Source organism: Telmatherina bonti, assembly GCF_933228915.1.
Source record: "Telmatherina bonti genome assembly, chromosome: 16".
Classification (NCBI taxonomy): Eukaryota; Metazoa; Chordata; class Actinopteri; order Atheriniformes; family Telmatherinidae; genus Telmatherina; species Telmatherina bonti.
In genome coordinates this window covers 19,683,226-19,696,566 of record NC_136614.1, presented here as the reverse complement: position 1 = coordinate 19,696,566, position 13,341 = coordinate 19,683,226, and the positions used below count along the sequence as shown (strand labels likewise).

General features: G+C 36.9%; 3 protein-coding genes across 5 annotated transcripts; 1 reads left to right on the top strand and 2 right to left on the bottom strand.

Annotated features, from left to right (window-relative positions):
- The first annotated feature begins 322 nt into the window (after window positions 1–322).
- On the top strand, window positions 323–2,489 carry mrps10 (mitochondrial ribosomal protein S10). Of its 2 annotated transcripts, none has more exons than XM_079255812.1 (7): window positions 323–411; window positions 597–649; window positions 1,005–1,074; window positions 1,249–1,388; window positions 1,757–1,865; window positions 1,939–2,028; window positions 2,124–2,489. In XM_079255812.1, exons 1-7 carry the CDS (start codon window positions 340–342, stop codon window positions 2,202–2,204), a joined length of 615 nt encoding a protein of 204 aa, XP_079111938.1. In that variant the 5' UTR covers window positions 323–339; the 3' UTR covers window positions 2,205–2,489. The 2 variants fall into 2 exon arrangements, with proteins under 2 accessions (XP_079111938.1, XP_079111937.1); XM_079255811.1 differs by having other exon boundaries at window positions 1,237–1,388.
- A 90-nt stretch (window positions 2,490–2,579) lies between these two features.
- LOC306767831 (uncharacterized protein) lies at window positions 2,580–10,890 on the bottom strand. 2 transcript variants are annotated; one of them, XM_079255963.1, is made up of 6 exons: window positions 10,721–10,890; window positions 7,918–8,006; window positions 6,939–7,067; window positions 6,561–6,698; window positions 6,151–6,276; window positions 2,580–3,458 (listed from the first exon to the last, which is right to left on the bottom strand). In XM_079255963.1, exons 2-6 carry the CDS (start codon window positions 8,004–8,006, stop codon window positions 3,374–3,376), a joined length of 567 nt encoding a protein of 188 aa, XP_079112089.1. In that variant the 5' UTR covers window positions 10,721–10,890; the 3' UTR covers window positions 2,580–3,373. The 2 variants fall into 2 exon arrangements, with proteins under 2 accessions (XP_079112089.1, XP_079112088.1); XM_079255962.1 differs by lacking the exon at window positions 2,580–3,458 and adding an exon at window positions 3,490–5,669.
- An 873-nt stretch (window positions 10,891–11,763) lies between these two features.
- On the bottom strand, window positions 11,764–12,195 carry msgn1 (mesogenin 1; the record flags this gene model as incomplete). Its single annotated transcript, XM_079255816.1, has 1 exon — window positions 11,764–12,195. The coding sequence occupies one exon, from the start codon at window positions 12,193–12,195 to the stop codon at window positions 11,764–11,766; it is 432 nt and encodes a 143-aa protein (XP_079111942.1).
- Between the last annotated feature and the right edge of the window lie 1,146 nt (window positions 12,196–13,341).

The following is a 13,341-nucleotide window of genomic DNA, read 5'->3' as shown; positions in this document are numbered from 1 at the left end:
CTTAAAAATGATTTCTGATATATTTAAGTGAAACAAACAGCATACATTGTGCATAAAAATAATTCATTTTATTTGTATAAATACATTCATGTTTGTAGTCAATAAAAACCTAAAAGTAAAATAAAAAACACTCCTGCTTGCACTGAAGCAACCATGAATACTGTCTAATCCCCGGCTTTAAAATAAAGACACTTTAACATATATTTTTTAATTAATATAAAATGCCAACCCTTCATTAATCCTTCATGCTCTGCTGTTGTAGTTCATCCTCCAGTCCACACGAGGGCGCGCGCTACATCGATGTTATAAAAGTAACTAATAATCGCCTGCTTTCGAAACATGGCTGCCTCCATAGCACTCAGACGAGAACTATTCTCTTTGGCAAGGATACTGAGGGAAAGTTTACATCGGGTATGTTGTCTTAAATAATTCTTGTTCTGGATGTTCTGTTGGGTCACATAATTAAAACAATGATTGCGATGGATCAGCTCAGGTTGAGATCAGTCGCGTGCGGCTGCTCCAGCAGCAAGGTGGGGAACTTCAAGTCGTCTACAAGGGTTTTACTGAATTAGATTTATTTGTTGTTGTTTTTTTAGGGACCGAGAAGCTTGACTGCTTCCTCCAGTTCCACAACATGTAGTATAACCAGGTAAGCTATGTTTTTCTTTTGTTTTAGCTTATTATGTGTTTATCTTGACATTAGCTGCAGTAAATTGCAGCTATTGTGACACAGTTGCTGCATCGAGCAGCTCCAGTCCACATGATCATCTTCTTCCGTAAGTGTGTGTGTTTCTAGACTGTTATTTATCTATAAATAGCCAAATCTCACTTTTGGTCCTTTTCGTACGTTTAGTTAAAGTGTAATATGTTTTACCACTGAATGGAGAAATAGCTGAATGATGAAGTTGTTGTTGCTTTTTATTTTATTGCCATGTGTGAATCCAGTCACCTGAAACAATTCCCACTGTATATTAATTACCACAGAGATTTTACACTGTTGGCAGGTTTCTCCTCCCACTGACACCCAGCACTTCCTTCCAAACAGCATCTTGGCTGTCATCAACACCCTCAACAGTAAGTGTTCAGAAGCATGAGATTAACTATGAGTTTCTCATTAAAAATCTGATCTCTTGCATAAGTCACTCAGTTTTGGGACCTTTTCAGTCCTTGAAATGTTTGTCAGAGCTGTGTTGTGAAATTCCATTGTGGTTTCAAGTCTATAAATAAGCACTTTAGTTTTCCACCCAGATCACAGTCACAAAGGAGCCGGACACACTCTTCCAGAAGGTGGGCATTTTGGTCAAAGGTCATGACAAAGCTGTGTTGGACAGCTATGAATCCTTTGCTACCATGGCGGCTAAAGAGCTGGGCATTACCATCAACAAAATGTGAGTCTTAACAGTAACAAATGAAACAAGTTTTAATGTGAAGTAGGTACACATTCAGGGGAAACACAATGAATAGAGGTGAAAAAAATCATTTAGAAAATATGAATTTTTGAATTTGGTTGAAAATCTCATACATTAGTGTATACCAAAAATAAACCATTCAGAAATCAGAAAATAAATATATCGAATAGATGAGTCTGGTAAACTTAGTATTGCAAAATGATTTTATATGCCTGCAGAGATTAAGCTAAATTGAGCAAAATGTGGATTTGTCATTTTTCCAAACATAATCTGAAGCATGGTCCAACTGGTCCGACTCTTGCTCTACAGTACGTTGCTCCTCATCCCACTTTTCATATCTGCAACAGCTCTGAACCACCGAGGGACATAGAAAGGTTTACACTCTTGAAGTCAATACATATCTTCAAAAAGCACAGGGCCCAGTATGAGATGAGAACACATTACCGGCATATTCAGGTGAGTACTTTGACCTGTCACAAGCTACAGTTTAATTACAGAAATGGTGGCTCACTCTTTATTTTACGTTTAGCTTTCACATATCACAGGCTGCACCACTCAAGTATACCTTGAATATATCCAGAGGAACCTTCCAGAGGGTGTAGCCATGGAGGTTACCAAGGTAACAGCTCTATTTGAAGTTTGGTTGTAATTTATGAATGTATAAATGGATGAAGCTGACTTATTACCCCCTACATGTTCTTTTCACATTGTCAGACTGCCATAGAGAAGGTGCCAGATCACATCCTTGAACCCATGTGGAAGGACCATCCTACTGATAGCAAACCCAGCCAATAAAAAAAAAAAAAAAAGCCATAGTTAACATGTGCTCATGAAATGCAGCTTTCCCTCTGGGGGAAGTGAAAAACCAATGAGTTGTTCATGTAAGAATTTAAAGCTGGTAACAGATTCTGTTAAGCTGCAGAACTTGCATTCATTTTGTCAATGTGACGTTTGACATTTCCAGGTTTCTTGTTGTACTCTGTGTGGAAGCCATCCTATAAGTACACAAATTCCACATGGACTTGTGGCGGGTTTTTTTTCTCCCATTTTTCTTGTGATTGTGAGCAATATATTAAAACATTGATCAAGCTATGGTCGTCGCTCGAGTGACTTATTTGTGGATTTGCAAAAACCAACACACACAGAATTGACTTCATTATTTAATAAATGCACACAGAAAACATTGCAAAACATGAAACTGAACAAATTATTCATGAATAATAAAAAAGTACATTTATACTGAGGGTCTTGCTATACTTAAGATTTTTAATTGAATATCTTCAGTACTTTTTTCTTTAGATGTCAGATGAAAAAAGCCATCAAGGCTATTAAAACTTTTACACTTACCTTATAGTTCAGTGTAAATGGCAAATTGGTTGTAATTAACTCCCATTAGTCCATCCCAATGCTACCTAATGTATATTCTGAAACTTAGTGACAAATATCCCAAACAATAAGGGTCTGAAAGTAGTGCTTCAGTGACACATTTAAAATTAGTTTATCATTACTAATAGTGATACGTCTCAAAATTGTGTTTGTAACATTTATTTTGTGGTCCACAGTGAATTATATTTAATCTGATCAATTCTGCTTCTAGACCAGAAACATTTCTCAGATCAGCACAGATGCAGCTAACAATGCTAATTCTTCTGTAACAATGAGCCACTGAACCTGCATGCAGCGCAGCAGGTCCCAGAAATCAAACAGTTGTGCATCATTTTCTCCCCACACCATTAACGGACCCATCGTTTCTTGCAAGATACTTTTCATACCCGAGGCACCTGCTGTTCAGACCTTCCAGCAATGATACTCTGGTGTATCCACAAGTCCTTATTGTCTCACCGGCTCTTGTTTACCTGTAGCGGATCCACCTTCTCTCCTGAAAGAGACAATCTCCTGGTTTCAGAGAGGGATTAAGACACAAGAAGAAGCTCACCTTCAAGTGAAGCGTTGAACCTCAGGTGTTACACAGCTGGTGAAGGAGGGGAGAGATGTAGGGGAGGGCCTGGATTCCTGGGGCCAGGGAGGTTAACTGTACTGTGTGCCCCCCTTCAGGAGACAACAACAGTCAGTCTGTTATAAATCAACCAAACAGGAAAAAGAAGGGACTGCAGGTGCAGAGAAGGTAGCAAAATGCATCGAAAGTGCTGAAGAGATGCAGACAGAAAGGGAAAGTGCAGCACCTGTGTAGCAAGTCACCTCTTTGGTCTGCCGCAATGTTGGAGTTTTCAGTAATTTGTTTGGTTCAAGAACTAAAATGTCAGATCATAAGTTAGTGTATATGCATGTGTACAAACTGCAAGCCATGCGACTGTTCTTTTGTATTACAGCTGTTTTTGTTTTACATCATTTATTGAAACTAAATTATTACATCATTAAAACAAAGCTGCAGACATTCACACAAGGTGTCAAAGTTACAAAGATAAATTTTGCCGACTTAGTCCATTTAAATTTCCATATAAAATGTATATTACATTAAGTTTCTGAACTTTCTAACCAATAATTTTATGATTGTAAATCAAATTTCTCACTCCTTAAAGGAACAACTGTATAACTGATAAGTTATGAGAAACAGCAGTATAGCATTTTAAATAAGAGTAAAAAAATGTAATTCACAATAAGACCTTCTGAACGATGGTCCCATGTAAAGCCAAAAGGTAATAAATGTGTTTTATTGCAGCAGCAAGAAAATACGACAGTCCTTGTTCATATCAGAGTGTTGATCCTTTGTAGATGATGTCCTCCTTTTAGACATGCTACCACTGACTTTTTTTTCCCATCTATGACACCTGACATTGCAATGACTTGTAAGTGGGGCTATTCTGAGTCCTTCAGTCAGAAATACTCTACATTTACACACTTTTACTGAATTTAGGTGCCATAAATAAATTTTATAAACTCTTTTTCAAAGCCCTTCTCTGGTTTTCTGCAAATTTCCACCCTCAGCAACCTTACTATGAATGGACATGTATAAATTATTACATTCATGGTCCTCCCGGTGGCAAAACAAACAAATAAATAAAAAGTTTAATATTTATTGCATAAATATATATAAAAATGTTAAATGTATCAAGTAGGATACAATTCCTTCTGCTTCATGTGTTGCATATCTTGTAAATTGCAATCACAACTCAAGATTTGTTTGTCAATAACCAAAAGAAGAAGAAGAAGTAGAGTTTATCTTTAGTTTATTTTTTTCTTTCACGACTATCTCATATGTACTGGTGACACATTCACAGATTCACAAAGTTATGGTAATTACAGTGAATAAAGTAGTAACACTTCAAAAAACTAAACACAAAAAGATTTATTTCTTTTACTTAACTGAAGCAAATGTAAATTAAATTGACTTATATTAATAAAAGATACTATAATTATATATGTATAGTATTTCATTTATAGTGCTTTTTTAACTTGTTACACAATAGTTTGCTGGAGACACACATAAATGTTCCAAACAACAATAATCAAAACTTAAAATAGCTGCACATTTATGATATGAGATATAAAATTAAATCTTCATGAATACCTAATAATACAAGTTCAATATCATCTCATCACTCGACAATAGTGCAAGTGTTTAACAATATTTGCTGCACTATTTGGTGACATGTACATAACTATCTCCACGTAACAAAAGGAAAGGTTAAGAGGTCCAAACTAATTAACAGTGATGCTTGAGGGCTTTGTGCACTCAGTATTTTTCTCCTTTTCCTCCAACTTGAAATACAGCGTCACCCATTTTTTAATCTTTACAAAGAATCATGAAAACGTCTTAAGGCTAACAGGGTGACTGTAACAAGAATCACAGAACATTAATAAATTTTAACATGAAATCTTCTTTCTGCTGAGAACAATGAGTTCAACCTTAGTTTAACAATTTCTGCTATACAGTTTCAAATGCTCTGTAGTGCCAACAGTATTTATGGGTAACAGCAGTGAAAACCTTTACATTGACAAGTTATGCGTCACTTGTCCTCAGTTGTATTATTCATTTTTACCTCATGCCGTTGCCAGTAGACAGTATCAACAGTTGGCCACAGAATAATGGATCCTGAAGATACTCAGACTTAATATAAACACAGCGTTCAGGAAAAGTTCTTTGATTTCACTGCTTTAGGCCCCTTTTACATTGACAGGTTCTCTTTTAGTTTTTAGGGCAGGCTGTATTAAAAGCGTCGGCCAACAGGGGGGCCTGGCCACCTCTGGCCTCTGCCAGGTGGGGGGAGAGGCGAAGGAGAAACCGGTCCATTGTGGTAGCTGTGTAAAAGGACAAAATCACACGTGGGACTCCTGGCTTTGGCCAATAGGGGGGCACACTCTGATAAGAGCAGCCATCTCTGGACTAATGCAACAGGGCTCTCAATCAACTATGCACCTCAAGAGGCAAAAAGAGTATATTGTCTTTTTAAGTTTAATTGTACATGCACTATTTAAGAGTCTGTCTTAAAGACGTTCAATAATCATATTATATTACTGAACTGACTTAATGCTGACTGAAAAACTGATGCAGTCATAAAAACTGTTAAGATGACACAAGTGTGTTTAATTATGAGGAAGTCCATTGAGTTAATTTAGCTATAAATGAAGCCTAAAAGAAAAAGAGTGAAAGGACTGTGCTTTTAAATCACAAGACGATTTACAAAGATTTTATCTGAAATTCTCAAAGTGTGCAAGCAAAGAGCAGAGATTTGTGAACTGAGGAGCTAAAGTGTGATATTAGTACCAAAATAAAGCCTACCCTCTTGGGCCGCGCGGGTGGAAGTGACGTGGTGGTCCAACGGGTGGCATGCCGCGGCCTATAGGATGTGGTGGACGCCCTCTGAAACCTGGGTGACCTGGAGGAGATGGTGGAGGGGGCCCGTGCCTATAAACAAGAACAAGACAGACAATGATGCTGTACATGTATTTTATGCACATTTTCTGTGCAATTAAGTATATCTATATCTATTATATTAATCTCTTAGATGAAGGCCAAACATCGACTTAGATGTAGCAAGTGAGAATCATCTACATACTGATAGCTTGGAAAAAACAAATGAAAACCCTAACTTTAAAGAATTATTATCAACAATCTTAAACGACATAAGTGGCATTATCTGCTACTGTCTGGGCTTTGGTGTACATTTGAAGTCTATGTGTTGAGGGTACCGGGGCATGTGTGGAAAGGGGCCTCTGAAGTGCATGGGGGGAGGAGGAGGAGGCGGGGGAGGAGGACCCATGCCCACTGGTCCACCCCTACCTCGATGGCCTCTAAGGTCTGGATAAGGTCGCATCCTTCCCATTCCTCTGCAACAGGAAAGAATAAAGTGTGATTATCTGTACTCATATTCAACAGATGAACATTTGAACGATATCTTTATAGAGCACTTATAAAAAGGTAGTTATTTAGTTTGAACACTGTTGATATCAAAACTAAACTATGAATTAATGATACAGTAACAGTCAACAACTACTCATTGTGAACAAATGAGTCGATATTCCCTAACTTAAAACTATGCATCACTGGTGAAATGCAACCAAAAGTACCTCATTGGACCCAGCCCATTCATAGCTCCATCCTTCCCTCGACCCCTCCCGCGTCCAGGTGGACCAAAGCCTTTCATCATACCCCGACCCATACGCCCCCCTCGACCACGGCCTTTGAACCCACGACCTCTGAGGAGATAAAAGAACACCAATATAAGTCCTTTAACATTTCAAATCAGCATTCAACTACATAACTATTGAGTTATGATCAGACAGTCATGGCCAGATGTTTTTAAAGGATTTATTCTTGCATAAAAATGTTCAGTATGAAGGATAAAAAAAAGATTTATGGTCAGAGTGAAATCAGGAGTAAAAGCATTTAAAATCTTTTAATTGCTAGCTGTTAGACCTACGACAATATTTTGCCAGGTGACAAAAATTGGACTGAGATTTACTAAAGTCTCAGAGATATTTAACCAGGATAAAAGGCAAATTACAAACATGTCTCCATTTGGTTATTGCTCTTTGTCTTTGCAAAACTGAACAATGAACTGTGCACCGATCTAATTTCACAGAGACTGCTGAGTACATCAGAGGAATGCGGCTGAGGAGGGATAGTAATTCCTCTGACACAAGGTTACATTCTGGTAGTGAAATTTTCTTTTAATGCCTCTTAGCTTGTAGTTAATCGTTTAGTCCATTTTTGTTGTTGTCGTGCATGTCAACAAAAGCAGTTTTATCAATTGTTAGCCTCATTGCATAAATGCCTACGTAATATTTCGAAACTTCATAGATAATGATACGCAGTTTATCAGCAATATTAGGAGAGAACAGTTAGCTACATGCCACAATTTACCCCAAAATATAGACTTAAGCAATTATGCTATGAGGCTAACAATATTTAAAACTGCATTTAAACAATACTACTTATTGCTGAAATTTTAACAGTTTAAAGTCTGAATGATGATGATGCTTAGACATCTCAATGATCACATTGCCAAACCATGTCATGTCTGTAAATATAGCCACCAGAACAAACCTGAAATTTATTTCAGTTGCATGTCTCCCAGATTCATCCTTGAATGTTTTTGAAGTTTCCATGAGATTCTCTTCTGTGTCTGCATCCATCTGAAATTATGATAGTTAACAGGTAAAGACAAAGTGTTCACAACAGTGTGTTCTATTTAACAACACTTTGTTCAATTATTATAGTTAAAAAAGAGGCTGTACAGATCTTCAAGTTCACTCTAACAAGTAGTTGTTTTGTTAATGTACCAAAGGCTTTAAATTGTAAATCCGAATAAAAATCATCTACATGGAATAATCCATAGAGAGACATTTTAATATGATTTTGCCAGGCTGCTCCAAGGAGGATTTTCCCATTTGCCTAGTTAGACAAGTGACATGAAATACATTTTTTTCATCTAAAGTAAATCTTTTTTTTTTTTTTTTTTTAAAATAAAAAAAAAAAAAAAAGGTAAAATTACCATGGTTTATTATTATTTTAAGTAAAAAAAAAAAAAAAAAAAAATTTTTGCACTTCAACATCATAAAAAGTACATTTATGAACTAATTAATTCATATTTATTCATATTCCCTCCATGCAGATAAATAGTTCTTGACTCTCTTATTCTTGTCTTTTCAATTAACCATAATTCCATCTGTTCATATTTACAAGGAAATATTTATACAAAGTCAATACTGAGCTAAATACTTTTGTTTTATGCGTTTTGTTTGTTTTTTTTTGTTTTGTTTTTTTTTTTATTCAGTAACAAACACCTTAGTTAAAGCAACATATTGACATGACACAAACGTGTCTCAGCTAATTTTGACAATATAAATCCAGGAGCAGCATTTGCTACATTGGTCAGTGGATGGATGCTTGCAGGTTCTTCACAATAACCACTTAGCCAATAAACTTAAAAAAACAAAGTCAAAATGAGATGAGAAAAACCCTCAACAGAGTATCTTTTTGGTATATTGTTGAAACATATTATAAAAAGGTGACAGATTGTTTGTGTTTGAGAGTGTTTTGAAATTACTTTTAATGCTTGCTTTCAAGAAGCAGAATACATGGTAGACCACGTTCTTGCTGACAAGGAACAACAAGTGAACCAGCTCCTCTATATAGAAGACATTTTCCCAAGATGAAGGAATACCATAACAACACATTACAGCTATGGAAGACACTATGGGAATGACATATTAGGGGTGGGAAATCAGTTTTTTAAAAAAAATTGAACATTGGGATTTTTTTTCTTCACAATTTTAAAATATTTTTTTTATTTAAAAAAAAAAAAACATTGAAAAAAAACAACAAATAATCCATTTTTTGTCTTTAAAAAAAAAAAAAAAAAAAAAAAAAAAGATTAATTTTCTTGTCTTCTTGGTCACTACAGCAGCAGAATGATGGCCTGGCTACAGTGTTTTTTTTCCCGAACTGAAATTTAGAAAAATGACTCACAAATTTTTTTTTTTTGGTACATTTTTTGTCTACAATTCTCACTATCGAAGAATAGTGAGAATTGCAATCTAAATCGAATCGGCACCCAAAGATTTAGAATCGGATTGAATTGGGACAAAAGCATGTTGTCACAGCCCTATAACATATGGCTTTTATTTTAAAACAATATCACAGACGCACATTTACATCCCCCATGGGCCCAAATGGTACTTTACAACTGTGACAGGAAAATGAGCTTTTCCTTTTCAGAAAACAACGGGTTCATATATTGGTCCCATTTCCATTATATCTAACATGCATATAGTGTTTCCATTTTTTCTGAATTAAAGTCCTGCTTTAACTCCAAAAATTTTAATACATATATTTCACTTTCAATCCTGGCCATGCCTGGTGCTAAACACATGTTCAGAGACATTTCTCATCATACTGAAATGAAGGAAGGAAAAGTGGTTCTTCTATTTTTAAATTGGTACCTTCATATTTCATTTTAATATCAATATTTTCACAAACATGGTAGAGTCCTACTTACAGATCGTGTTTAAGTAGTCTACATAATGTCAATACAGGCTCATAGAAGGAGAAGATTTTTCAATTCAATTCAACTTTATTTATATAGCGTCAAATCACGGCAATGCCATCTCAAGACGCTTTACAGACAGAGAGGAAAACATAATGAAAGCCAATTCATAATAGCCTATATAAGGAAACACAGATTTGTGTGCCTCTTCTCACCCTGAGCAAGCACACTGGCAACAGTGGGAAGGAAAAAAACTCCCTTGTGATTTTTCACATCAGTGATTGTGAATGGGGTGCACTGCCAGATGCATATAATAAACCTCAGCATTTAAACAATGTGATAACATCGTGGAAGATACCGGTATATATTTTTAAAGTTGAGCCTGCTGAGGCAAAGGCACGCCGAGCGTCATGGAAACATTTCTATCCTGATCCTTAGAGGCTGATGGTACTGTGTGAGCTCGTAAATATTCATCTGAGAGCAACAGAGGTTGCCTTCAAATGCATTTCAAACCCATTATATTACCACGTGGCGGTATTTAACACGTAATGACAAAGGGTGAGTACATCAGGTTAAATTACAGTGAAAAAGCCTCAAAGGGCCCTGTCTAATTCCAGGAATAACCAGAGAATGGAAGCTCTGGAAGAATCGCCTTATAGTCTGAAATATTTGCTTCTCCATTAACCTAACAAAAGATTACATTTTATAATTGGTTAATGACTTCCCTGTATTAAAGCAGTAAGCAAATGAGGCCAATAACACGAGTTTAGTAAAAAGAAACGCATAGCGGGCAAGAAAGGGGCGTTCCTGCGTATTAATTCCTTTAGTACTCCGTCTAAAAGAAAACCAAGAATGACTTACTTCAGTTGTTGGTGCGAGCGAGGTAGATTTTGAAAAAACACTTGTCTTAATGATAATTAAAAGTAAGAAATAATACAAAATAAAGTAGAAAAATAAAAAATAAAACTATACAAAATTCCCGACAGCTTTCCCGTCTCCTATGAGCTTTGAAATGGCGGCGGCTTCGCCAAGCATACCAGGCTGGGATTTCTTTTGTGAGCGAGACGTTCGACTACAGTCACGCCCATGGAGAGCAGTCCTGGTTTCTGATTGGCCGTTTAATGACTTCAGTCAGCATTTTCTTCTTTCTGATTGGACAAATCGGCTGACGCGCTTCCAATTGTCTTCATCTCTGAAAACGGTGCGTTAATGAACTGGGGTCATAGTCTGTATATAAAAAGACTGGGGCACAAGTTTAACACAAATCAGTTTTATTAAAAATGTTGAGAGAATGTTTGTAATTGGTTTGGAGTGATAGAAGTTCAATACAGTCGACTTCTTTATTAGTTCATAGTAAAACGGTCTATTCGACAAAGCATAAATGCAGAAGAATATTGTGTTAAAATCAGAGCAGGTTTATTGTTAACAGACACACATTAGCACACAAATTATTTTTTCCAGATAAAAACGTGCAATGGCACGCAGAATTAAACCATAAAGTCCCCAAACCTAAAATATTGTAAAAACAATGGAAGATTTAAACTATTCCGTGTATATTTCTCCACACTTTTTTCAGCATAAAAGCAACAACAACAACAAAAAAGAGAAAATAAGATTGATTAGCAAAGTCGTATATACATACACATTCAAACAGCAATTGGCTATAAACTATACATCTAATCTCACATCAATTATTCCAAAACGGTAAATCTCATATACAAAAATGCTTTCCATTTAATCCCAACATATTTACAAAAAGATAAAGAAACACAGCATAACTAAGACATAATTTGGGTTCCTGCGATGGGAAATGTAACATTCAACTGCTGTCAGAAGATGTGCAGGCACAGTCTATTGTCCGGATGAGTTAATCTTGTGCGTAAAAGTGAGCCATTGTGCATCCTTTACGCGCGACTCAGAATGTCTGAAAGCTTGTTGATGTATTCAATTGTGTATTTGAGCGTTTGGATTTTTGTCAGGGGCTGTCCTCTCTTGCTGTAGTCCGGTGGAAGGTAGTCACGGAGGTGATGCAGAGCCTCTGCAAGACTCCTCATCCGCATCTTCTCCCTCTCGCTGGCCTTCAGGCGTCTTTTAGTGGACATTTTTGACTTGCTTTGCCTTTGCCCTGCTGCAGTCACCTTCCGCCCCGTAAAGTCTAAAGAGAAATCCCTGATTTCATGATGCTCGTTGGGATAGCACATCTCTGGTGAGGAGCACACGGACTCCATCGGGGACCCCGGGGAAGTGGGCTGAAGCGGCTCTTGCCTTTCTCCAGGGGTGCTCTCAATGCACTTCCATTCAGACAGTATTTTAGCTGTAACATCTCCCAGATCCATGTTAGAAATCCAAACGATAGATCAGCGACGGTGACATTCAGGCTGAATGACAGGCGGATTGTGTGAAAGTGATTTTGCCAAAGCGTATTTATATAGAAGCAGATCTCCGGAAGTTTATGGGTTCACAGCTCAGGCGAAAAAAAAAAAAAAGTTCAAAGAAACCCACAAGTGCCAAAATGCGACCTTCCCGAAGGACGCCGTTCGTTATCACAGTGGTGTGAATAAGGCTAAATAGACGGAAAATGTGATAGAAAGAAAAATAATTAGATACCTCTTGTGGGAAATTACTCTTTAAAGGCTGCACGACAACAATTGTCAGTTTGATGTGACCTGTCTAATGAAGGACATGCTGTTTCACCTGACGTATTCACACTACTCTGGCAAGTCCGTCCTGAATGTGTCTTCAAACTGGAGGTCAGATAGAGACCAGGGTCTAACATCATGTTTGAGCGCCAGATCGTAGTAAAGCAAAACAGCTTTTTGGAGTATCCAAGGCCAGAATCACAAGAAGCAGTGTTCATTTCAATGTCCTTATTCAGAAGCCTGAAATCCAAATTTTCAATGTTTAAAAGACAAATGACAAATTACCAGTATGGTCTTGAAAGTATCCTTTAAAATAAATTTGTAAGAGTTAACTAGTACTGAGAAAAAAAAAAGCTGTTATTCTGGGAGGCTGAAATCTAAATTAAAGACCCTGTAAGACAAAGTTGTTATTTGGGGAGAGGATGCAGCTGTCACTGGAGTTTCTGCCAGACCTTTCATGTCTGAAAAGGTGTTAGGCCTCACTTATGATCAAGGGGACCAACACTGCTGGGCTGTAAAAACCAAAGGCTCAGCGTCCACTGTCTGTTAAGCTAAAGGCAGCTTGTCAGGGAGAAAACAGACACATGTGGGTGGGTATTTAATGTGGAGGTAATAGGTATATAATGCTTAAAATAGATTTTGTTGGTCACAATACCTTTCAAACCTGATGACTTCCTATCTGGACAACAGTCTATAATCCAAACATATAAACAGACCATAACTTGAGGGCAAAGTGTAAAGGTTTCATAATTGGGAAGCTAAAAGCATCAAGTATAAAATTGATAAATTAATCCCATTTCTTTAGAAGTTTACAGGATGTGAAGAATGACAGCTGCTTTGTGT

Excerpts from the sequence above, each read along its gene's own strand:
- LOC306767831 (XM_079255962.1), bottom strand. The coding sequence starts at position 8,006 with ATGGATGCAGACACAGAAGAGAATCTCATGGAAACTTCAAAAACATTC. Across the intron at positions 7,068-7,917 it reads GCAACTGAAATAAATTTCAG|AGGTCGTGGGTTCAAAGGCC; the intron begins GTTTGTTCTGGT and ends TTATCTCCTCAG. Across the intron at positions 6,277-6,560 it reads CCCTTTCCACACATGCCCCG|GCACGGGCCCCCTCCACCAT; the intron begins GTACCCTCAACA and ends TCTTGTTTATAG.
- mrps10 (XM_079255811.1), top strand. The coding sequence starts at position 340 with ATGGCTGCCTCCATAGCACTCAGACGAGAACTATTCTCTTTGGCAAGG. Across the intron at positions 412-596 it reads TGAGGGAAAGTTTACATCGG|GGACCGAGAAGCTTGACTGC; the intron begins GTATGTTGTCTT and ends TTGTTTTTTTAG. Across the intron at positions 1,866-1,938 it reads CACATTACCGGCATATTCAG|CTTTCACATATCACAGGCTG; the intron begins GTGAGTACTTTG and ends TTTTACGTTTAG.